Consider the following 26,273-nt stretch of genomic DNA (forward strand, 5'->3'; position numbering starts at 1 on the left):
ATGATTATCCAACTTTCCTGTAAACTTTTGTTAGAGTAAAATGAAGTTTTAATTTTTTAAAAAAAATATGATGCTTATGAAAGCAACACTGCCCAGAAAAAAGGCACCGGATCTTTTAAATTCTAAAGACTCTTTTAGTAAAGCAGTATCTACATCTGTGACTGTTTCTCCACTCCAATTCCCCATTTCCCCTTCTATTCTCCCTGTTGACTCCACTTGAAAACAGGCCTTTACCATCGGTTGCTCGCTCCCAGCCACACCCAGGAGAGGGCAGTAGAGGCTGGTCTTGGCTAGGCCGAGAATGCCTGGCTTTCTAGACTGCTTTTCTAGACTGGGCTGAGAGTGAAGGTGAGCCTCCTGAAGCCTGTGGGAAGTGACTCAGTCAGTGGTAAAGAACAGACTCCCAACACAAAGGTTCTTCCAGGCCACTCAGTCACAAAAGTAGGCCTGCCTGAGCCCCTGATGAAATATTTTTTCTCCTCTTGATGTTGATCCAATCTGAGCAGCAATTCTTAGAAAGTCCTAATACTATTTTTAGCCTAAAGGAAATCAGAAGAGATGGAAAGTGTCAGATTGCGGAATGCTGAAGCCATGAAGCCACTCCCAATACAAATCTTACCCTTGACCCTACTTCTCCTTCTAACCACTGCCCTTCCTTTCTCAACCAAACTCCTAGGAGGTAGTCTCCATGGGCAGTGTGCATCCACTGCGATATCCTCATCTCCCAGTTCTACCCAACCCATGGCAGTCTCAGTTCTGCTCACACCAGCCCACCAAAAGCATTCTTATCAATACTATCCATAACTCATTTGCAAATTCAGCAGGTACTTTTAAATCTAAAATCATCTCTCCATCATACTTCTCTGTATTTTCTTGGTGAAGAGTTCCATCATCCCTCTACTTACTACCTATGCCAGAAATCTGGAAGTCACTCTAGAATCTACACCCTTGCACTTATCATTCATACCAACAAGTTCTGTCAAGTCTCCTTCCTACTTATGTCTGGAGTTCACCTCTTATTCTTTATGCCACAGATCAAGCCCTTATTTTGCAGTTCATCCACCCCTTGACCATTCAGGAAGTACAATGAGACCACTGCCCAGTCACCACCTGCCCAAGCAAGTTACTATCAGACAGTGAGAGGTGCAATCCAGGCTGATGTGATGAAGAATGCCTGAAAGGAAAAATCAATTAAGTGTTAGAAAATGACTGGGTGAAGCTACCTCAGTTGGACAAATAGAACTCAGAAAGTGACAAGCTATCTGGGACGCTGAATTTGTGGCTGCCCTTAATCGTGGGGCTGTTGTTGCCTCCTGCGTGGCAGAAATCATGAATTTACTAACTAGGTACATGACCACTGGGTTCATTTGGTTGGATATTATCCAGATTGAAGGAATGACAAAAAACTAACTGCCTTCCAGAACAAGAGTATGCTATTTAGAAGAGAACTGGGGCCAATGAAGAAGTTACTTGGAAGTACAGGCTGTGGCTGAATTATAAAATGTTCACATTTCTTAAAATGTGAGAAAAATTGACATTCTTTTTTTAAAAAGAAAAGCTATCTAAGACACTTATCTAAATACTCAATGTCTAAAACCCCAAACAAACAAAACATGTTGGGGGGAACCCTCCTACTCAGTATCTCAGGCTCCTTAAAGAATAGGCATTATCACCATTCTGGCCAATGAAGTGTTGCTGGAGGGGGTGTCCTGGCACATAATAGTTACTCTACTTACTGTTGAAGTCTCATGCAATTTACAGTCCCAGAAACCAAATGGAAGAATAACTATGAGTCAGTTCCAACTGCACAGCAGTGACTATGAGCAAACTATATGTGTAAGCTTTTAAGCAGAAATTCTCTACCTTTCAGTAGAGAGGATCCTGTTTTGGAGCACTAACCATGTGAGTGTTTGCTGCACAAGGTCAAGAACTGTAGCCTTCAGTATGGATTGCATCTCAACATAAAACAAAACAAAAACACAACCAAAGATCCTCACCACCAGGTCAATTGGCAGCATCATGATAGATGGAGAAAAGACTGAGATCATTAACTATTTCATCTTGCTCAGACCCACAATCACACTCTTGGCATCAGCAGTCAGGAAATCAAAAGACAAGTTGCATTGGGAAAATCTGCTGTCAAGGACCTCTTCATGGTGCTAAAGAGCAATGCTACCAGTCTAGAGACTAAGGTGCACCCAACCCAGGCCATGATCTTCTCAATTGCTTGCTATGTACCTGAAAGCTAGATAATAACTAAGATGATAGAAGAAAAAGTGATGCCTTTGAATTGTGGTGCTGGAGAAGACTATGTAACATACCATGGACAAATGTGTCTGTCCTGGAGAGGATGAAACCAGGTTGCTCCTTGGAGGCAAGGCTTTTCAAGCTCCAGCTCACATTCTTTGGGCATGTTGCCAGGAGGGACCAGTCCTTGGAGAAGGATTTGGATAATGGAGGGTCAGCACAGGAGAGGAAGAGCCTGGATGAGATGGGTTGACACAGTAACTGTGGCAATGGGGTCAGATATATTAGGGATGTTGAGGTTGGCTTAGGTTAGGGCAAGGTGCAGAGACATTTGTTGATAGGGTGGCTATGAATCACAATCATCTCGATGGCACATAACAACAACCAGGTGAAAATCTGGAGAAGGAAAGTCCAGGCAGAGTGAAAAGACTTAAAAGAACCAAAGAGAAAAGATGAGTATGGCACACAGGATCACAAGGCTAGCATTCATTTAAAGATAAAACTCAGAAGGGCAGGAGGGAGAGAAGAGAGGGATGAATGACCTCAGGAACCACAGAGAGATATTTGGAGAATGATGAGACAATGGTGAGGATTGTAACTGGAGTTGTAAAACAATATCTAGATGGTTTCATGAAATACCAATTTGCTCTGTAAACTTTAACCCAAATCATTAAAAAAAGATTATAACCTTCAATTGTTCGGTGCCATCAAATAATATTCATGATGACCTTTGAAAAACCGCTCTCAACATTGTCCTACCCTGTGCCATCCTTACAATCTCTGACACACTCAAGCCCATTGCAGCAGAGGGTAAAAAAAAGATGTGTGTGGTTGGAGCATTGTGAGGTGGGAGGTTAAACAGCAGCAATGAGACTGAATTGAAGGGTGGAGGGGATTTTTCAAAGCTTTGTAGCCCTTGAAGACCATCTGGATTTTAAGTGCATGAAAGACTATGGAAGGGCTTTAACCAGGGGGAATGACATAATTTGATTTGTTGTTGTTGTTATGTGCTTTCGAGTCGCTTGCGACTCATAGCGACCCTATGTACAACAGTTCTAAACTCTGTACTGTCCTGTGCCAATCTCATTGTCTCCGACACACTCATCCCGATTACCCCAGTCACCAAATCAATCCACCTCCCAGAGGGCCTTCCCCTCCTTTACCTTCCCCACCCACCGCCTCCAAGCATGATGTCCTTCTCCAAGGACCGGTCTCTCCTTACAACATGACCAAAGTATGTCAGATGAAGCCTCAGAATCCTCCAAGGAGCAGCCCGGTTTAACTCTCTCCAGGATGAATCTGTTTTCTTAGCAGTCCATGGTACCCTCAACACTCTTCTCCAACACCAAAGCTCAAAAGCATCAATTCTCCTTCTATTCTCCCTGGTCATTGTCCAGCTCTCTGACATATAACAAGTGAGTGCAAAGACCATGGCCTGTACCAAACGCACCTTAGTCTCCAGAGACACACCGTTGATCTTCAGTACTTTAGAGAGGTCCCTAACAGCAGACTTTCCCATCGCAATACGTCTTTTAATTTTCTGACTGCTGGTGCCAATAGTGTTGATTGTGGAGCCAAGCAGACTAAAGGTGTGAACAATCTCAATCTCTTCACCATCCATCCTGATGCTGCCAATTGGTCCAGTGGTGAGAATCTTTGTCTTCTTGATATTGAGCCTCAATCCATATTTAAGGCTGCAGTGAAACAACATATGAGCAAGAGCTTATGGTGATGAAGGAAGTAGTTCAGGCTGCTTTGAAGGAAATGGAAAAAAAAATAAGGCCCCAGGAATAGATGGTATACCAATTGACATATTTCAGCTAACAGATTCTGCCCTGGACCTGCTCACCAAGTTGTGTCAAGAAATCTGGAGAACAACCACTTGGCCAGCTGACTGGAAGAGATCTATATTTGTTCCCATTCCAAAGAAAGGTTACCCAACAGAGTGTGGAAACTATAGAACAATATCGTTGATTTCACATGCAAGCAAGATTCTGCTGAAGATTATCCAAAAACGACTGGAACAGCACATCAGCAGAGAGCTGCCAGAAGTCCAGGCTGGGTTTAGAAGGGGTCGTGGTACTAGGGATATTGTAGCTAATGTTAGATGGATCTTGGCTGAAAGCAGGGAATACCAGAGCAATGTCTATCTGTGCTTCATTGATTATGCAAAGGCGTTTGACTGTGTGAATCATAACAAACTGTGGCTGACTCTGAAAAGAATGGGAATCCCAGAACACTTGATCATGCTAATGCGAAACTTATACTTGAACCAAGAGGCAGTCATCAGAACAGAGCTTGGAAACACTGCATGGTTCAAAATTGGGAAGGGTGTACGTCAGGGATGTGTCCTGTCTCCATAACTTTTGAACCTGTATGTAGAGCAGATTATCTGGGAGGCTACGCTTTATGGAGGAGGAATGTGGGGTCAAGACTGGTGGAAGATCTATCAACAATCTACGATATGCCGATGACACAACCCTGCTTGAAAACCTGCTTAATTTGATTTTGATTTCTTATTAAAGATCATTCTAGCTGTTAGGAGAAGACTAAGTCAGGGATTGTAGGTGGAGCAGACACAAGCTTTGAGGTTAGCCCAGCAATTTCCAAACTTCTTGTCACCTTTCGCTCTAGAATCTGAGCGGCATGCTCTTTCATTCTCTGTTGAGGGACACAAGACTATTCCAGCCCGTGGGGCACAAATGGGCAGACTTCCAGGAAAGCTCTTATTTCTTTATTAAAAAGGACAGGCTGAGTTGGTCTGGTGCTCTGCCCCTCTCTCTGCTGGGCCTCATACAGGGCACCTGACAGTGTAGGTGCGCCCCTGCAATTGCAAGGCAACAGGTAAAGGCTGGCCAAGTGAAGAGAGAAAAGGAACCTGGGCTGAAAACGTGTCAACATCATTAAACCTTTTAATCTTGCCTGCTGCCAAACTACTTTGCAGGTAAGAAGGTGGCTCCCTATTATTTGTATAGGCCACTGAAAATTAGGTTCTCTGTTACTTGCAGCCAAAGACATTCTCAACTGACATAATGGGCAAGAGAGCAGCAGGGAAATGACTGGAGCAGTGAAGGTGAGGCAGGAGTCAGGAGTGGTGTTCAGGACTGACTGTCGCCCAAGTCTTTCTAGTCTTAGTTCTCTAACTTGGCTTCCACACTATCACACTTCCTAAATGCAAATCTTTTCATGAACTCCCCTTAGTTGAAAATTCTTTGTTGATCTATATTTTGTTGTTATGTGCCACTGAGTCAATTGTGTCATAGCGACCCATATGTACAACAGCCCTGAACCCCTGTTCTACCCTATGCCAACCTCATTGTCTCCCAACACACCCACCACCGTTACTCTAGTCCCTGAGTCAATCCATCTCACAGGATCTTCCTCTCACACTGTCCCTCCACCCTCCCAAGCATCATGTCCCTCTCCAAGGACTGGTCCCTCCTGGCAACATGCTCAAAGTCTGTCAGACAGAGCTTCAGAATCCTTACCTCTAGGGAGCAGCCTGATTTCACTCTATCTAGGACGAACCTGTTTGTTCTCCTTGTGATCCATGATATATTCAATACTCTTCTACACAATAAAAAACTAAACTTCCATCTCCTGTGCCTCGTACATGGTGCCCTTTGCAGTTTGGCCTTCGCCTCCTTGTCTGGACTCTTCTCCCACCCTGGCGCCCCTCCCACAACACCTTCATGTGCCATGCACTGTCTACTTTCAAACTCCAAACACCTTGGGAGATGGTTACTACAACTTTTATAAGAATCTTAATTCTTCTAACTTGAGGAAGTTAAGTGAGTTGTTCAAGCTCACACACCTAGTAAGTGGTGGATTAAACTCTGCTCTGATTTCAAAACACATATTTGTTTTTCCTACTTAATCAACAAGCCTGAAGTTAGGTGATTGCTAGGCTTTTCAGATGCTCAAAGCTGCCATCATGCTCCAGTGTCTTCTGATATGTCGTCTCTGCCACTCAGTTTGGCATGGGGGTTGGTTGGTTTTTGGGTTTTGTTTTTAACTTTTTATTGTGATTTGGATGAAAGTTTCTAATTTCTATTCAGTAATTCATATACTTTTGCCATTATCAACCTGGGAGGTGGTGGTGTTTGCTGTGGAGCTGGAACCTACCCATAATTGAATTGCCCAAGTGGAGATTGCCCATCCTTTCCCGCAGAGCAGCTGGTGGGCTTTGGGGTTGCAGTGCAGCTTCTTAACACCAGGGCTCCCTGGTAATCCACACTTTTGGTTTTGTGACGCTGTTTGCCCTACTATGTGACAGCACTCTGCCCACTTCCGCCTTGTGTTTCCTCTGCCCTTTCTTGTCTCTGAGCTTTATCCCTTGGTAACTGCTGCCCTTTTGATCTACTGAAGTTGGTTATTCTTAGTGACACCTCCCCAATCTAATTGGTCATCTTGAATCTTTTGCTGAAAGTTGAGCCACAGAGCTTCTGGGCTTGCAGGGTGACCAGGGGCCAGCAGTGCCCTTCTATCTAGCTGGTGCCTTTTATGATTCCAAGTTTTGTTCCACATTTCTCCCCTCTTCTTTTTTTAAAAAAAATATTATTTTTGTGTGTGTACCATCAAATTGGATCTGACTGGTACAGGAGGAGATTGTCCCTCCGTCTCTAGCAGAGCATCTGGTGGATTCAAACAGCTCACCTCTGGGACTGCAGTGCTGTTCCTTGCCACTAGGCCACCAGAGCTTGCCAATTTTTCCTTCTTTTCACCAGGACCTTCCAGTGTGGTTGAGTGGTAGATAGTGGTGTCATGCACCATCCTCTCATCTCAGGGTGGTGGAGGCTGAGGGTCATGTCATGCTCTAGTCCCTTAGACTGACTACTCCCATGGGTATTTTTCTTCACTCTTCTTTGCTCTAGATGAGGAAAGATCAATAGTTGTACCCTGATGGCCACTCGCAGTCTTTGACCCTTGTCAGTGCTCATGGCAGGATGGAGGACACTGGTTGTCGATCCTTTCTTCCATTTTAGCAGGTTGGCTTCCACCAACATACTTGTCACTTCATGGTCTTAAGATGCCTACTCAGCTCTAGACATATTTAGGTTCAGATCAAAAGAGGGGGAAGACTAACCAGCTGAATCTGTCCTTTCTACCCTCATTTTAAAAAAAAATAGTAGTTTTCCTAGAATTTCTCAGTGTACTTTTACTGTTCAAGCTGCCAGGATCTAGGGAATCAGAGAATGTGACTGTGGTGGTTGGCTCCACCCACCACGTCCCACGACTTGGGGATAGACCCATTGCTGCCTTGAATAAAACTGCTGTTCTGCTAGCAGGGAAGAAAGAGGGTATTGAGAATGGAAGGGCAGGTAACAAACAGGTCTGTCCGTATCATCCTCCTCAGCAGAATAGAAGCCCCTCAGGTCCCCTGATGACCCAGGCCTCTTCTGTCCTCCTCTTCACGTGATGGCTCACCCTTTTCTGCCCATCACTGTCCAGACTGACTTTCTCAGGCAGGAATGAGAAGCTCTCTTCTGCCTCCCTCTATTATTAGGTACTATCATGTTCTATCATCATGGGTAAACAATTGCCACTACAGCAACTAATAATGTATGATGTGACTGGCCACTTGATATTGTACACATACACTCCTCCATAAATGATTACTAAGCATTTGCTGGGTGCAGACACCTGTTAGAAGCTGGGGCTCAAAAGTGAGTGTTGGCTCTAGATTTGGTCCTTGTCCTCAAGGAGTTTTTCATTCAATATGTTATTCAGATAGACACTGGAAATACTGTATGCTAAGGCCTGGACAGGACCTTGGTGGCACAGTTGTAAACACTTAGCTGCAAGCAAAGTGGGCAGCTGGAACCCAGCAGCCACTGTGAGGTACAAAAATGCAACAGTCGCTTCAGCAAAGATTACAGCCTTGGAAAGCGTATGGGGCAGTTCAGCCTTTGCTATTCACTGGAATAGCTGTGTGTTTGGGTTGGGTTTGTTTTAAGCCCAGGACAGTAGAAACAGGAGGATGTGGGGGAGAAGCTCATTGTCTCAGACCAGGAGGAGGAGGCAGGGCAGTCTCTGTGCCTTCCCTAGGACCTAGCACAGTGCCTTACAAAGCACCACAAAGCAATAGGACCAAGTGTTAAATCTGCTCGTTAGGAAGGGGAACCTTTGGAATATATCTTCAGTTCTTGTTTGTACCAGGAACCCTAAGAAGGAGCTGCTATCCCCCTGCAACACTGAATCAGATCGCTGTTGTTTCTTCTCCCAGGAAAGGTTCTGAGCCTTTAACACAGTTCTTCACAGCAGAGGTTCTCAGGAGTTATGTTTTGGGGGTTATTTTTCTTCTGGAGGTTTTCATTTGGATTTTCTAAACAAGGTTACCTCATTGTCAGGGCCAGAACCGCTGCATGTGATTTGGAAAGCCTTCAGAATGCCTCCTCAGGTTCCTATTCCATAGCTTATTTGGCAGCTTTTTACTACTACTCTGTTTTGCTGCCCTTTCTACTACAGTAGGTGATGGCAGCTAGGAGCAAGGCAGGCAGAAAGGGAAATAAATACAATCTCTGCTTTAGTCTGTGCTTCTGTTGCCATGGGGATGTAGACACAAAGGTGAGAGGTTTCTTCCCCAGTGGAGCCTGTGGGCTGGGGAGCAGATCGAACAGACCCATGTAAGGTTCCACGGCTCCCAGGCTGAGAAAGGACTCGACCAGCCCATCTGAGCTGAAAAGCAAATGGATGGACAGCTGGCTTATTCCTAAAACCTCTTAAGAATAAAGTCCACAACCTCCTAAGTCACATGTTAGGCTCTAATTTGACAATATTTATGACCCCCAGATTGGTTTTCTGTGTTAATCTCATTCTCTCTTGCTCTTCCAGACCAATTCTTCCTATTATAGCTTCTGTGGAGATAAAAGTTAATCAGCACCCTCCAGATAGTAACCCAGAAGGCAAGATAAAGGAAAACTCAAGCCACCCGTTCACACTGACGTGCGGGCTCTGCTCCCGCCCCTCATGCCTAGCTGTGCTCCTCCAGGGTCCCTGGACCTCTCTGTGTCCTCCCAGCCTATCTTAGCTGTGGGAATGAGGGGGGGTTTTAGTGCAACGTAACTACCCACCGACCTCGCTGAGAGGCCTGAGGCCACACGGCTGCCTCAGAATCAGTGTAGGGACAGAGCAGCCCCCACCATGAAGGATATCTTCCTCCTCCAGAGTGAAACAAAGCAGAGAGACAGACCAGGAAATACTGTTGGTAACAAGTGTCTTTAAAAGGCTGACAGTGGACAGAGCCCAAGGTAGCTTGGAAATCCACACTTAAGGCAACAAGGCCCTCCTGCTCCAGATGACCCTGCAAAACAGAAATGGTTCTGCTAAATTAAGAGTGTAGCTTTTCCCCACCTCACATTAAAAAGAAAGGGGGAAAAAAATGCCAGCCTTCAGAATTGTTTCAGAGTCCTCTTGTCTGGAAAATACGTGATGGCCACAGCCTGGTTTAAAGGCAAAAGGGAGCAGGCAAGTACCGACCCAAGATGCAAGGAGTGGGAGCTGCAGCTCCCAGGCCACCAGAAGCAGCAGGAAGTCCCTGCATCCCTCCACCAAGGACAAGACCATCTGCAGGGACCTTCCCAGAGCCACAGCTGGGTACTAGCTCTTCCCAACCCCATTCCCCCCTGGCTCTCTTTCTCTCTGAACTACTCCTTCTGCCACACTCCTCATCCATTTCACTAGTTAAAACAGATGTCTCTTCCTGCTACTGACAGGCTGAACAAACCCTTGTCTACTCTTCACAATCCTCACTGCTGCAAAGTAGGGTCAAGAAAACACCTGCTTTGGCTTCCTTTCTGGCTCCTCTTGGTTTCTCCCACACCCTGGACCAAGAAGCTAGGGCTTATTTCAGAAGAGCAGAAATGCCTCTCACCTACCCTGAAGCTGGATTCTTTGTGGTCTCTCGCAACAACGGAGCCTCATGGTTTTGTTAATTATGTTACTTTCTTTTCTGCAATTAGCTGCATGTGAATCTTGCTGAGAAGTCTTGGATCCGTGAAATAGTCTGGGATAAGAATCAAAAGGAAGAAATCCTCTAAACCCCAGGGGAAAAGCTCGGGAGGGAGAGCTTTACTCTGCTCAAAGTGAAGATCCCTTGGCAGGGCTGTCATTAGTGGCCTGGCTTCACAACACAGTATGAGATGCCACAATCCTAAGCTCACTGTCCTTGCCCGAGCTGCTGTGAGCACAGTTGCCAGACCCTGTGACTCTGTCCCCGTCCCCTGTGACTCCTGTACTGCTTGTGCCTCTGCTTCCTGACATACACAGGGCATAAGAGGGCTAAGGGATTTGCCAGGTCACCAGGTGTTCTGCTCCCAGCCCATTTCAGGGCCTCACAAGATGCCAAACTTTCATTCTTGTCTCAATTCTGTCTCTGGGATGTTACTCCATCTCTGAGAGGAGCCAGGCTCTCACAGAATGATGACAGAAGAGGGTTTCTGTATGCCCATAACTAGCGTGAGTCAGACAGCATCTGCTGTGGCAGTGAGGATGATCCAGGGAGAAATGCTTTCAGGACATAGCCACCTCCCAGGCCTAATGAACAAAAATCTGAGGGTGGGGCCTGGGCATCGGTATTTTGTGGATATTATTGGGGAGTTATAGTTGGTTTTCTTTTAAATTGTTATTTTAACAAAAGTTTACAGAAAAGTTGGATTTTCATTCATTTATTGTTGTGCATTTTCCTCCCTACACCTCCCTCAGCTCACTTTTTAAAAAAATATTCATTCATTGTTGCTTTTTCATGTAGTTGTTTTTTAAAACCTCCTTAGGTGATTCTAATGTGTGGCCAGAATTGAAAATGCTGCCAGAGAAAGAGCTGTTACAATTTTCCTTTGGGGATCTCAAAATTCTTAACAATCCTCACATTCGGGAGTTCTGCCTCATTTCTTATTGATCCTCATTTTGAGGAAATGACAATAGAGGAAAGAGGTTTTCCGAACAAAGCTCCCACAGGGGTCACTGAATGAAGCACCCCAAACTCTACAATGAGAACTCTGGGCCTGTTTGAAACTAAATCCTCAATAATCATTCCACAGAAGAAAGGTGGGCAATCTCCCCCAGTGTGATTTACAGCCTTGGACACTAAACGGAGGAGCAACTATGCATCTGACTTTTTTTTTTTTTACTTTTTTACAGTGCGTTTATCAGCCACCCGAACTGGTGATGCTGTCTTACTTACTTGCAGCAAATTCTCGGATGTTGTCTGGTCTTTTCAAGAAGATTTCTCTGGAAAACATTAAGAATAAGGGTAGGAGGTAATGCACAATTAAAGGTAGGCTGTGCTGTCACTGCAGTGTCTTGAGACTTTTAGGAGCGGGTTAATTTGAGGTATTCCCATCTTGGCAGTAATGGACTCTGGATAAAGAACCTTTCATTCATTATTTCTCCTCAGTTCAGGATCTGAGGCATGGAGCCAAGCATCCTACACGAAAATAAAAGTAGGTATTCACTTCACAAAACAGCTGAGGTTTGTCAATCAAGCATTTTCAGACCACGAGATACCAGGCCAAGAGTAAGAGGCAAAGAAGAATGCAGCTGGTCCTCAGGGACTCACCTGTGGTGAAGCACAGATGCTATCCCGCAGTCTTCGAGTACATTTAGCCATAAAGCCCCACAGCGGACAGAGGAAAGACAATACACAATACACAAAGCTGATAGAGGATGGGGGCCATAAGAATGCATGCAGTCCCAGTGCAGCGGGGAGCTGGATATATCAAACACTTCCATGGTTCATAAAGTATATCCACAAATACAGTCTCATTCTTTATCACCCTATGAAACAGCAATTATTTTGCATTCACTTTACATATAAAAAAGCAAAACCTCCAAAAGATTAGTCAATTTCCTGAGTTCATAAATTAGTCAAAAAGGAGAGAAGGTGCAGGTCTTGGGACTCCAAGGTCAGTGCTGTGCTCAGTATTTTCTCTGGGCCACTGGTCTGCCCTGCTCAGCCCTCAGTAGCCTCTTCCCCAGGACCAGAGGAATACTTCCGCAGCGCAGGACGCCACTCCTTCCCAAGCTTCAAGAGTTCTTTTCCCCTCTGCTCCATGGGACTGATGGAGTGTGTGTGTGGGGGGGGGGGATCACTACAGCCCCATCCTCAAGAAGTGGACATACTAGTAAAAGGGAGCAGGCAAACTGGATCAAGGGGTATTAAACAGTGCTCTAGGAGATCAAAGAAAAAGAGTGGCTACTGAGCTCAGGACCCCCAAATCCTCAAAGGAGCTGACACTTGAGTGATTGAGTGACCCCTTAAGGCACACATGACACTTAAAAAGGTGGGTGAGGGTTGATGACAAGAGCATTCCAGACACAGGGGACAGCAAGAGCAAAATCCCAGGATAGAAGTGGCCCAGTCCCTGCTCTACAGACTGCCAGCTCCTTAAAGTGGGGAGCAGGGTGGTATCTGCCTTTGCATCCTTGCGCTCAGTAGAGCCTCCAAGGACAGTCCGTCCCCAGGTCCCCTAAGGTCTGGGGGATGAACAGACAAGTTCAGCCTGGCTGGAGGACGGCTCATGTGTATGGAGCAGTGGGTAACGAAGGAGACTCCATCACGGAAGGCCTCAATGTCAGGAAGGAGCCGTGGTGGTATAGTTCATATTGTATCAAGCTGCTAACGGAAAGGTCAGCAGTTTGAATCCACTAACTGCTCTGAGTGAGAAGGATGTGCAATCTCCTCCTGTAAAGATTTACAGCCTAGGAATCCCTATGGAGGGTCCCTGTGAGTTAAACAACTTGATGCCAGTGGGGGGTTTTGGTTTTGTTTTTAAGCTGGGAATACATTTTTCTTTTTAAATTTTTTTCTAAATAAATCTTTTATTTTATACTGGTTTACTTACAAAGTTCCTATACATTATTTTTTACACTGGATCTTTCCCATTTCCTTTACCCACACCTCCTTCCATTCATCAAATTGTGCAACCCTATGATTACCCCCCTGCCCTTCCTCACCCCTCTGCTCCAGCCCTCCCCCTTGGATCCTCATACACATTTTACTAGTTATCTATTTCTACAATAATGATCTTATACAGTATTTGTCCTTATGAGACTGAATTAGTTCACACAGTATAATGCTTGTCAGTCCCTCCCAAGTTAGGTAGTGATTATCAAAATCATTGTTCCTAGTATTATCATTGTGCATAGTATTCCATCTCGTGAATGTACCATAGTTTCTCAGTCCATTTGATTGTGTTTGGTTATTTGGGCTGTTTCCATTTAAGCCTTAGTTTTTATTTTCTTGGGATATGTTCTAAGCAGTGGAATAGCTGGTCATACGGAATTTCTATGTTCAGCTTTCTGGGAAAATGCCAAAGCAGTGGTCTTTTGGGGGTTTTTTGATGAATGACAGAGAAATTTATATTCAATTCAAAAGACAATGGGAATGGACACTGCATAACATGGATAAATTTAGAGGAAATTACGCTGAGTGGCATAAGTGAGTCACAAAAGGACAAATACTCTGTAAGACCACTACTATGAAAAGCTAAGGAAAGGCTTTTCCTTATACTGATAAAATAATTGCTACAGGGAAGGGAAGGCTGGAAGTAAAAGTTCATGAGTAGATAATAGACATTAAGTTGGGTGAAGGGAAAGGCAATAAACAATAAGAGTTTGAACAGATATTATAATTAGTTACTTGTCATTAATGTTATAAAAGAAAATGTATGTCAATGAATTAAAAACAAATATGACATGAACTTTCATTCAAATAATTTAAAAAAAGGTTTAATGGGAATAAAGAGTGGCATAGTCAGTCACATACTAAGGGGCCCTTGTATACCACAGTAAACCCGCCAGCTGCTAGGAGAAAGATGTAGCAGTCTCCTTCCACAAAGACTTACAGCCTTGGAAACCCTATGGGGCAGTTCTATTCTGTCCAATAGGGTCCCCATGAGTCAGAATCAATTGTAATATATAAATAAAGCTTGATTAGATCCAACAGTTCAGCACTCAGTTGACTTGGTGAAAGGTTGGTGGTTCAAACCTACCCAGTTACTCCATAAAAGAAAGACCTGGTGATCTACTCCTGCAAAGATTACCGCCTGAAAAACACTCTGGAGCAGCTCTACTCTGTCACACGAAGTTGTGATAGGTCAGAATCAACTAATAACAACAACAATACAGTCCCACAATGGAACAATCTACAGCAATGAAAATTAAGAACCTGTGAGATACAAAAGTCAAGCCTGAAAAAAATGTGTATTGTAGAATCTCACAAAAAGGCAGAACTAGTCTGTGAGATCAGAAGTCACAATACTGGTTACTATTGTAGAGACAGGTCGACAGAAGGTCTGTTTCAGGTGCTTTCCAATAGGTTCCAATTCCCAGTGATTCTATGTACAACACAACGAAACAGTGTTCTGCACTGTCCTCACAATCACTGTTCTAACTGACCCCCCTCTCATAGCCACTGTCAGTCTACCTCAGTAAGGGTCTTCCTCCTGTTCACGGCCTTCTGCTTTAGCCAGCACTGCTGTCCTTTTCAGGGACAGGTTCCCCCGGTAACATGCCCAAAGTATGTGAGATAAAGACTTGGCATCCTCAACTCTCAGGAGCACTGGGCTGTTCTTCCCAGACACATTTGTTTATTCTCTTGGCAGTCTACAGTATATTCAACATTTTTTATCAACACCAAAATCCAAGTGCATCAGTTCTTTGGTTGTCTTTGTCATTCAGCTTTTACACGTACGAGTTGATTGAAAATACCACACGTTATGTCCTCATAGGGTTATATGTGCTTTGTAGCACTGCAAAGATGTTGTGTATTATTATTATGAGGGTTCCGATGTGTTGGTAATTTTCTGTCTCATCATGGTTTGGTGCTGGTACCATGTGTGCTTTCAGTTTGCTAAAATTCATCCAGATTTTATATTTTTTAATACGCCACCTTTCTGTACACAGACTTTTGTTGGTTTTATAGCTAAGGTGGAAAGACTGACAATTTTTTCTGCTGAGATACAATTAGTTATGATCTGCTCTGTGTTTTAGGAAGAGTTGTCCTCTGTCGAGATTTTTTTTTAAATCTAATAAAACCTATGTATAAGTTCACACTTGGCTATCATGATCCTAGCCTAAAACCCAAGATTTCTGGATGCCTTGAAGTCTGATTCCTACTCTTTATTCAGGCCTAAGCTTCAAAGTTAAAGTCCTGCATCCTGGGTATGTGAGAATGGAATGGAGAGCTGTAACTAAATGGTTGAAAATCACTAAGATCTAAAAAAAACTGGGTGGAGAACTCACTCTTTAAGAATAGGGAATGGTACAGAGTTCCTCGTGGGTTAGGGTAAGTCTAGAGCAAAGATCTGCAGAACAGGGGAAGGCCAATTGTGTTGCCCCAGATTCTGTCCCCCCTTATTCTCTTGTCTCCCTGGAAGAACCATGGGAAGCAGGCAATGTGGACGAGTGGCAGTTCTGGTTTATCCGGTTATCACCCACAGGAAATAACAGCATCTCTCTCACACACACATACCAGTAACAAAAAAGAAAGCTTCAAACACTTCCTCCTCTATCATCCCAACCCCAGAAGGAGAAATGATCTCGCATAGGGTAGCCCTACTTGGCCTACGGGAGGAGGATGACAGGAAGACAAGGGTGGCCAGCCATAGGCTGGTAGCCAAGCCGTCATCAGGCTCCCCCTGGCAACTGTTGTTTCTGGACCAACAGACAAAGGACCATCCTTGACATGTGACTAAAACAATATCCTCATCAATTCACCTCATTCAAGTGTGCTAATCCTGCTGCATGTGAACAGTACAGACACTGACTGAATTCAGGCTTTTTAAACTTCTCTCCTCCATCGTCCTGCAGGAATCATTCCAAACCTGGATTGGAATAATCACCAGGTGTCATTATCATCAGGAGGTACAGGGGTACCTTTCAGTTCCATTTAGAAGATACAGAGTGGTAGCATGACCTCTAGGCCTCACTGTAACAGAGGACCTCTAAACTGTCTTCTCTCTTAAGCCTGAGCCCGCAATCAACCAATGTTCACAGAGTAACTGGACACATTTCGGTTTTCCCTCTCTCCATGTCCTATCTGCCTTCTGAGAATTTGTGGCCACTCAGAAATATTTAGAGCAGTGAGATTCAGGGAAAGCAACATGGAGAAAGAGGAAAGTCTGTCCAGGTTTACTTCCGAGAAAGACAAAGGACTCATCCACTTCTGGGCTCCCCAGCATGCTGGTCTGCAGACCATGTGTGTACAGCACAAGCAGTGGAGGGGGTCAGAATCCCGGTTCAGCAACTTAGAGAAGTTATTTCACCTCTCTAAATGTCTCTTTCCTCATCTATCAAGTAAAAAATGTTAATAAGTTACCTTTTGGAGAGCTGTTAGGAAGATAAGCAAAACTGTACCAAGATGCCACACATGGGATGGGTACTGGAGACCTAAGCAGAACCCCACCAGCTTAAAACTCTTGGTCCAGCGGGGGAAATGGAAGACTGACAGCGCTGTGGTAACCCAGTGATCACTGCTAATGTAGGACTCCCACACAGAACCTGGAAATGGAGGCAATTATTATTTAAGTCTTGCTTATGTGTCCAAGGCCAAACGGTTTCTGAGACAGCGCCACTGTTTTCATCCTTTGGTGCACCATGACTGTCCCCAGAGCCTCCTTCAGTTCTTTCAAGCAAATAACAGAATGGAACATGGTGTGGAGAGAAGGAAAGAACATCCTCAAGATATGATGGAAAACATGTCTCCTTTCTCCCAAGATGAACAGGGCTTCCAATCTAGAGTCTGTCTGTAACAGGTTCTCAGAAAGGAAGAACTAGATATCTGAATTTCTTTTTTAAAGTTCTACTAGTAATCCTCTTAAGCTTAGTACCAGCAGTCAGGAAATCAGGAGATTTATTGCACTAGGAAAGTCTGCAGTTAGGGACCTCTATAAATTATTAAGGAATAATGATGTCAGTTTGAGGACTAAGATGCATCTTATTCTGGCCATAGTCTTCCCAATTAATTTATATACTTCTAAGAGCTGGACAATGAAAAAGGATTTCAGAAGAAGAACTGAGACCTTTGAGCTATGATGTTGGAGAAGAGCACTGACCATCCCATTGACAGTCAAGAGAACGAACAGGTATGTCTTAGAGACAGGGCAGTCAGAGTGCTCTTTATCATCTTTGCCTTACATTCTTCAGACATGTTACTAAGTGGGACTATTCCTTGGAGAGGGACAGGATGCTCGGAAAGGCCCAGGTGGGCAAGGAGAGGAAGACCATCAGCCAGGTGGATTGACACAGTGACTGCCATAATGGGCTCTAGTGTGTCGGGAAGTATGAGGATGGCACAGGAAGGACAGGGTTCAGATCCATTGTTCATAGGGTCACTACGAGTTGTACTCAATTTGACAGCACCTCACAACAACTAGTAATCTTCTTAAGCTGTAGTTGAGAATAGTGCTCTAAACTCAATGGTTGCCTGTTGGGTTTTTCAATGCCATATTTCTGCTTAAAAGTAGAGTGACACTGAATCACTTAAGTCGCAGTAACCCTCCACAGAACAGAATAAAACACTGCCCAAGCTTGAGTCAATCCTGCGTAAGCCAATTCTTGCAGCCACTGTGTCAACCCACTTTATTAAGGGTATTCCTTTTTTTTTCACTGACCTTCTACTTTACCAAGCATGATGTCTTTCTCCAGGGACTGGCCCCTCTTGATACAAGCCCAAAGTATAGGAGACAAAGTCCCACCATCCTTACCTTTAGATGCTGCTGGCTACACTTACCCCAAGACAGAATGGTTTGGTTGGCAGTCCAGGACAATATTCAAAGACATCAATTTTTCTTCAATATTCCTTATTCATAGTCCAATTTTCACATGTAGATGACAACTAAAAATAGCATGGCTTGAGTCATGAGCTCCATAGTCTTTAAAGTGGCATCCTCACTGTTTTTCAGTTACTGTGACACTGAGAACCATGAGCAGCAAAGTCTCTCACGACAAACTACGAGGCAGTGTGGGAAGTCCTGCACAGAAATCAACTCAAATGTACAAAGTGTTTTAAGACAGTGGAGCTGCAGTTCAGTTTGAAGAACTATGACCCTCAGAAGGACAAGCGCTTCTCCGGGACCATCAGGCTTAAGTCCACCCCACACCCCAAGTTCTCTGTGTTCTTGGGGATCAGCTAAGGCTGTGGATATCCCCCACATGGATATCAAAGTGCTGAAAAAATTCAGCAAGAATAAGAAGTTGGTCAAAAAGCTGGCCCAGAAGGATGATGCCTTTTTTGGCTTCCTAATCTCTGATCAGGCAGATCCCAAGAATCCTAGGTCCAGGGATAAATAAGACTGGCAAGTTCCCTTCTCTGTTGACCCACAATGAGAACCTGATGACAAAAATAGGTGAGGTGAAGTCCACCCTCAAATTCCAGATGAAAAAGGTCCTGTGTCTGGAAGTGGCTGTTGGCCAGGTGAAGATGACAGATGATGAACCTGTTTACAACATCCACCTGGCTGTCAACTTTCTGGTTTCACTGCTAAAGAAGTGGAAGAATGCTGAGGCTTTGTACATTGAGAGCACCATGGGCAAGTCCCAGCATCTGTACTCAGATAAAGCTCAATAAATCTTACTGTTGATATAAAAAAACCCAACCCAACATAGTGACATCTTCCTCTTTAGCACTTTTAGAAAACTTTGCAGCTGATTTGCCCAATGCCAATAAGTCATCTGATTCCCTGACTGTCACTTCTACAGGTGTTTCTGATTTCCTGATGGTGCTTCTAAGTGAAATTCTTGACAACTTCAATCTTTTGCTTTTGTCATAGGTATACATTTATCCTTGGAAAATTTTGTGGGTTTTTTTTTAATTTTATTATACTTTTTGTGTGTGTCATCAAATCAGATCTGACTGGTACAGGAGGAGATTGCCCCTCCTTCTCCGGCAGAGCATCTGGTGGATTAAAACCGTGTACCTCTAGGGAAGACCCTCTATGAGGTGGATGGATTCAGTGACTGGGGTACTCGGGATGGGTGTGTCGGGGGCAATGAGATTGGCACAGGATATAGCACGGTTTAGGGCTGTTGTACATAAGGTCGCTATGAGTCGCAAATGACTCGGCGGCACATAACAACAACCACCTCTGGGACTGCAGTGCAGCTTCTTGCCACTAGGCCACCAGAGCTCCCTATCCTTAGAAATTTTTGAAAATTTTTAAGTAACTGATGGAAACCTCTGGAGAGAAGAAGAGGAGAATCTTAAGTTATTTTCTAACCTTCACACCTTAGGTAAAACCCATTATCATGGAGAACCAACTCACAGCTGATCCTCCAGCAGCTTTTCAGACGTTGTAAACCACACAGGAAGAGAATGCCCATCTTTTTCTCTTGGTGCAGCTGATGGATTTGAACTACCAGAGAGGCACAACACTCTACAGGCCAAGCGAGCAATTCCTAAAGGAAGCAAAAACTTAATGCTGTCCAGTTGAAACCATTCCTAGCTGACCCTCAGGCGGATTTTCAGAGGTCATAAATCACACGAGAGGAGAAGCCAAAGGTAAATTCCAACTGCCTGTCTTTGGTTTGGTAACACAACTCTTTACACACTAGGCCATCACAACTCGGTGGTGGAGGCAAAAGGTAGTATTTCTGGAAAGCAAGAATAACTCATCCATCCTCAACAATATTTGGTTAAAAAGTTCCACTAGCTGCCCAAGGTCAGCCTGGAAAACCACTTACCTGAAGAAACCACTTATGAGAAACTCCACTTCTTTGTGTGTTCTTAGGTATTTTTCGTTAGCAATCCGAGTCTGAATCTGGGGGCAAAAGCAAAGAGCCATTATCCAGGAGGGACAAATTCAGAGTTAAGCCCTAGAAACGTGAATTGCAGGGGAAGCAATATCACTTTTAACCCAGTTTTTCCCTGGGATGATAGAAATGTTAAGCTGTTCTTCATTTTATCAACATCTTCACGCTGCTCCTCCTTCGGGCTTAAGAGCATTAACTGTCAAATGCCTACTGTTGGAAAGTTCTATTTAATTTTATGAGGCAGTTCCACATCTAACAACCACCACAGTCGTTTCCAGTAGCTAGAGGGAAGTTTGGCCCATTTCTCTTAGTGTTTTCTGCGTTTTCAGGCGCCTGTGGGGCTCCGTTCAGGGCCCTACAAGCTCTGGGGTCCTCTTGGGGGAGGGGGGTCTTTCTTCCTCGACTCCTCCAACTCTTTATTGGTCAAGGGGCCATCCTCCTATTGGGGGCCATCCTTCCAGTCAGGGGGCTTTCGACCTGGAGGAGCTGCACTTTATGGGGCAAGGGATCGCGTTCACCTTAATATTGCGCAGCTCCTCCAGCTGCGCGGGACTGAGCACCCCGGGTTCAGGCAGCGACTTCCTGCACCCGGACGACGCCATTTTAACGGTTGTCAAGGCGACGGAAAGCGCCGCCAGAGTAGCTCCGCCCCCGAGACCACAGCCCCGACCAGCGAGATAGCCCCGCCCCCAAGACTTCCCACCTCCGTCGCTGGCCTACCCGCCCCGCAAGAGGGTAGCGCTAAAGCAGAAGTGTGATAAGCCTGGAGGGTGACCAAGCTCCCTTTCCACGGGGTTCAACCAGGAGTGTTAATTGCAGAGTGGTCTCAAAGGAGTACTTGAGAGGCTTGGAAGCCCTTCCTCTTATAGCTCAGATAAAGGACCTGAAATCCAACCAGAAATTACTTCCTCCAAGGTTCCAAGTTGTATGTAGACCAGGACGACAGATATTTTAATTACTTTTGAAGAGCAGACATATGTACTTAGTACCTTTTAAAAAAAAAGAAAAGAAAATAGGGCTAGACTCTCTGCAGGGAGCTCAGGTGGCCTAGTAGTGGTTTAGTGGTGAGACGCTGCGCAGCAATCCCGAAGACAGGCGGTTCGAATCCACCAACTGCTCTCTGCAGGAGAAAGATGGGCAGTCTCTTAGCTTGCAATTGACTGCCTCTGAAAACCTGCCGGAGGGTGAGCTGTGGAGGGTCAGCTATAGGTCGTTTCCGACTCAGTAGTACACAACAGACATTACGTGTGGTGGCCTAGTGAGGAGTTATGCTGCCAATCCAAAGACACTATTCAAACCCACCAACTGCTCCGTGAAATAAAGATGAGTAATCTCTTCACGTGTGATTTACATCTTCTGAAAACCCGCTGGAAAATCATCTATGAGTCGGTTCTGATTCAACTGGCAATGAGTAAAAGAGATTCTATGTGGAATGCGCCTTCTTGGCCCTACCAACCTCAGATCCTTTTTTTTTCTGTAGCTTTTCTTAAAGATTTACAACCTCAGAAACCAAATCAATGGAGAGGGTCTCTGTGAGTGGGAACGCACAAGGATGGCAGCAGGTAGAAGTGGGGAGAACAAAGGTTAGAAAGGAGGTTTCCAAGGCATAGTTGGCCGAATCACCTATCTCCCATTTGAGTGGAAGCTGGAGTATGTCAGTACTGGAGAAAGAGAATCCAGCTTCTTCTCTTCCCACCAGTACAGACATCAAGCCACCATCCTCCATGCAGACACTTGATACTGAAGTCTTGGATTTTCTTTTCTTTTCTTTAATGTGTAGGAAGGATTCTGAAGCTTTGTCTGACATACTTTGGACATGTTGCAAGGTGGGATCAGTCCTTGGAGAGGAACATCACGCTTAGGAGGGTGGAGGGACAGCACAAGAAAGGAAGACCCTCAATGAGATGGATTGATTCAGTCACTGGGGTAATGGGAATAGGAGTGTCGGAGACAATAAGATTGGCAAGGGATAGAGCAGGGTTTAGGGCTGTTGTACATAGGGTTATGAGACCCAGGTGACTCAAGGGTACATAACAACAAACAACAACAACAACAACAGGATAATTGTTAGCAGGCCCCCCACAAGCTATCTGCAGCCTGGTCACTAAGCACCTGATTCCTGTCCGGTGTGTTGTAAACAAAGGGGCCACCCTTCAGGCCCCCTGCTCTGGGCACACCTCCAAGTCCTGGATTTTTAAACATCATGAAATTCCCCCCACCTCCATCCCGGTCTGGGTCGGGGGGGGGGGGGTGGTAGTGCTGGCCAAGGAAGAACCTTCTCAGATTAAAGATACTGAAAGGGAAAGGACCTGGTGGGTGCTCTGCCAGGGTTTCTCCTTTGGGATTATCTTTTCCATGTAGATTCACTTTGTCTTATTTCAGGACATCTCATACATTCAAAATCTTTTTTCCCACTCCTGAGTAGAGGAAGAGAAGGAGGATGCTAGTCTTCAAGATTTGTTCTTCTGATATCTAATTAAACAGGGAAAGTGAACTATAAAGCCAGAGAGCTGAAAATAACTGCCCTGTGAGGACAGGAGCCTGTCTCTCAGCACACACATGCTGTGCTTCTCCTCCCACAAAGATGGGCCTAGCAGAGGCTTTCCAGAAGAGAGACAAGAATCTAAAAGGAAGGGGCTTTCTTTTCAGATTTGTGAACAACTGCACAAAGCAGCAAGGAAATTGCAAGAGAAACAAGCTCAGCAGTAGTTCCTGGCCTGGAGGGACCTCACTGTGTTCTGCTTCTATTCTTCTCAGCAAACCAGAAAGGATGGGGAGTGGAGGGGTGGAGAAATGAAATGTTGGGAGTTGCCAAGCCAGGGAAAAACACAAGAGGTAAATGTAGTAGTAGGATATCCTTGTAGGAACCCTAACCAGAGTGGTAATCATTTGTCTATATGCTTTCCAGAAGTGAGAGTTATCAAAGTAAGAAGGAGATTAGGTACCATCTGATAGAAGTGATTCTGACAGGCAGGAGCAGAGGTTAATCTGAGGTGATAGCTCTGATTGGACAAGACCAGTGTCTTTCCACCCCCTAGCCCCAGAAAAGCTACCAGTGAAATCTTTAGAGCTGTGTTGTCCCATATTGTCACCTTGAACACTTACAAGGTGGCTGGTCTGAATTAAGATGTGTTATCTGGTAGCTTAATGTCAGTGCAAAGGTACATAATTTGAGAGAAGGATGGGTACTCTCTTCCTGTTCAATTTACTGCCTCTGAAAAGCCATTTGAGGGTCAGCTATGGGTCAGTTCTGACTCGACAATACACAACAGTGACTGAAAGAATTTACTGTTATTTTTTTAACTACATCTTATAACTCACTATTGCATTTTATGTTGGCCTGTATTAAGGTAACACCTAATACTTGAAGTCGAAGCCTCTTGAGAGCAGGGAAGTTATCATTTCTTTATATATACTCAGACATTATCTCTTCTCTGTCTCCAGTTAGTGAGGTGAGTATTTGATCACTATCTTCTCTGTCTATACATAGCTCCATAACATTTTGGTTTTCTTGGAAAATAACCGTTATTCAACATTTCTTATTTCCAGGAGTAGTGCTTTCCTTTATAAAGCCAATATTCTTTTATGTAGAGTCACTTAGCTTTGGAAGAACTCTGGTGATGTTGTCTGCATGAAGCTATATGGGTAAGCAAGGCAGTTTTAATCACTAGCTGCTCCATGGGAGAAAGACAAGCAGTCTGACTCAATGGCATGGAGTGAGTGGAGTGAGTGAGGAAGTGAGCTTAGCATTGGGTTCAGAGGAATAAGAAAGAGAATATGCTGGGTGTAGTAAGTACAGTGAAAGCGCTAGAGTTTGGAGGCTCCTGTTCCTCCAGGAAACACCCCAGCATGGGCCTCTGAATCCTAAGATTGTTTTCCCCATCAGTATCTCACAGGGCTCCCATCTTCCATAGCCTGAAAGAGCCTCAGCAACTTGGCAGGGGCTGCTTCAGGAGAGGGCCTACCTCTTCTCCCCCAGGCCTTTTCTCTCCTCTTGGATCTAAACCTTCAATCTGGGGACCACAAACTGAGCAAGGGATTGCAAGCATTTTGCTGCCTGCAGCTGTCTCTTCAATTACCGACTCGGAGGAGGAGCGAGGGGGAGTTCATTATAATTCATTTTTGTGAATGTTTAATATTTCAATTAATATGATTAGCCCCAAGCCTGAATGAGCAGCAGGGCGGCAGATCTGCTGACAAGACACAGAGTAATGAGATCAACAGGGCTGTAGGGTCTTCCCAGGCTCCATCCTCAGAGGGCATGATCTGTTTAGCATCTCCATAAATACCAAGATCAGATTAGAAGGCAAGAAAGGAGTCATGGGGGTGGGGCAGGTGAGTGGAAAGTTACTTTCCAGATGTGTTCATACTTCTTGATTCCCTGGCTCTGCCTTTAAATCTTCTGGCCATCCAGTATACAGTCCTCTCCCTTTCTTGACCTCACCATTTTTAGGGAACTTATAGGAAGATCTAGACATCCATACTGTCACACACACACACACACACACACACACACACACACACACACACACTCAAGCATACACTTCTGCAGAACATGGTTCCAGACCACAGAAATGTAGGCTGAAAAGGATGGAGTGTGGTCAAAAAGCAATTAAGCCTCAGAAAGGACTGCTACTCATGCAGCCTTCACAGGAAGATAGCAGAAGAAGAAAGGAAACTAGGCATAAGCACATCTTCCACCCCTTCCAAGAGGACCGTTTGATGTAAGAGTTGAAATGTGTGGACCCAAGTCAGACTGCTGGGGCTCTACTCTCAGCTGAATAATTTATTACTAGTTGCATGACCTTAGACAAGTTGTTTGATCTCTTTGGGCCTTGGTTTCCTCATCTTTATTTGAATCTGCTTCATTAGGTTGTGGTGAGGATTAAATGAGTTAGGAAATATAAAGCGTTTGGAACAACATACCTGGGACACCTAATGTACCATTTAAGTGCTAGCTGATATTATTATTTCTCTTCTCGAAGAGGAACCTGTCTGCCATGAGAGCTGGGCAATGGCCAGTGGGGACATATTTCAGAGATGACCGTGTCTCTGTCAGCTCCATTTTGGGGTGAAGGGGAAATGACAGGGAATCCCAGCCACTGAGTACTTTGTAGAAGAAGAGGGGTGCAGCTGCTGAGGACCCCTAGTCATAACCATGTTTGAGGGGGCAGGTATGAGCCTGGCGGGGAGGGGTTAACTTCCCTCAGGTTAGGGAGCAGCTGATCATCCAAAGTACTGTTTAGGGGAGTTGTGTGCTGTGGAGTTGGAAGTTGGAACTGACCCATGGCTGATCCTCCAGCGGGTTTTCAGAGGCAGTGAATCAAATGGGAGGAGACTGCATATCTTTCTCCCTTGGAGCAGCTGGTGGATTTGAACCATGTGCCTTTGAGATTGCAGTGCAACTTCTTGCCGGTAGGCCACCAGAGATTCCTTTAGGGGAGTAGTGGTCCCCAAATGTGCTCCCTCCATCCATCTTTGCTGTTTGACTCAATTACAGAATCCCACTCAAATGAACTGAGCCGAGGGGGTAAGCGAGAATAATTGGGTTTCCTTTGCCTTGAAGGGGAGTTGACAGCTGTGATGATTCCCCAGGAAGGAGTCAGGAATCTTTTCTTGTCAAAAGGTTCTTTGCACGAACTGTTTATTCCAGAAATACTTGTTAAGCGCCTTCTACGAAGGAGCAAGACATTGTGCTAGACACTGCCAACGATGAAATGTTGAATTAACCGGTGCTCTGGTCTTCAAGGAGCTTACAAGACAAACACTCGCCTCGTCGCTGTCGCCGCCTCCTTGCCCACGCATTCATACACACAAACCCTCCAGAAGGCGAGAAGGGGGAGTCGGCAAATGCCAGAAAGCTTTCGTTTTCCTTCGTGCCTTTTCTGGAAAATCTATCGCTCCTCTCCGGACTCACCTCACCCTCTCTCCTCCCCATCCCTTCTGCCCTTTCCCCTCAGGCTCTACGATCTGCTTCCCTCTTCTTCTACTCCCTCCTTCTCCCTCAACCTGCCCATCTGTTATTATAGTTTCTCTCTCCCCAGATTCTTTCCTAGGCTCCCCTCTCGCAGGCCCTGGATGCTGGGCTCCCCTCTCGGGTTCCCCCCAGCGCCCCTCTCCTGGGTCTTCTCTTCCAGCACCGGGGACAGCTCCAGCCCCCGGAACAATGGACCCCACCTAAGGGCTCCTCTGTAAATTCTCCATCCTAGCGCCTTGCCCAACTTCTGATTGGGAGTAAGATAGGGGAAGGGTTATTACCAACAGGACCAGCTGCTCTT

At 45.0% G+C, this 26,273-nt stretch overlaps 1 protein-coding gene across 1 annotated transcript; it reads right to left on the minus strand.

Annotated features, from left to right (window-relative positions):
* Positions 1-10,181: 10,181 nt before the first annotated feature.
* On the minus strand, positions 10,182-20,597 carry RIIAD1 (regulatory subunit of type II PKA R-subunit (RIIa) domain containing 1). The gene is made up of 4 exons (XM_006900144.1): positions 20,514-20,597; positions 19,927-20,003; positions 11,429-11,475; positions 10,182-10,252 (listed from the first exon to the last, which is right to left on the minus strand). Exons 1-4 carry the CDS (start codon positions 20,595-20,597, stop codon positions 10,182-10,184), a joined length of 279 nt encoding a protein of 92 aa, XP_006900206.1.
* Between the last annotated feature and the right edge of the window lie 5,676 nt (positions 20,598-26,273).

Source organism: Elephantulus edwardii, unplaced genomic scaffold (assembly GCF_000299155.1).
Source record: "Elephantulus edwardii isolate Elephantulus edwardi_28Jun2011 unplaced genomic scaffold, EleEdw1.0 scaffold00273, whole genome shotgun sequence".
Lineage (NCBI taxonomy): Eukaryota > Metazoa > Chordata > Mammalia > Macroscelidea > Macroscelididae > Elephantulus > Elephantulus edwardii.

Bases quoted from the DNA above. Each gene is read 5' to 3' on its own strand.
- RIIAD1 (XM_006900144.1), bottom strand. From the start codon at position 20,597: ATGGCGTCGTCCGGGTGCAGGAAGTCGCTGCCTGAACCCGGGGTGCTC. The intron at 20,004-20,513 runs GTGAACGCGATC...TTTTGCCCCCAG, and splicing joins AGGAGCTGCGCAATATTAAG to ATTCAGACTCGGATTGCTAA. The intron at 10,253-11,428 runs GTAAGTAAGACA...TTCTTATCCCAG, and splicing joins CATCCGAGAATTTGCTGCAA to ACTATTTCACGGATCCAAGA.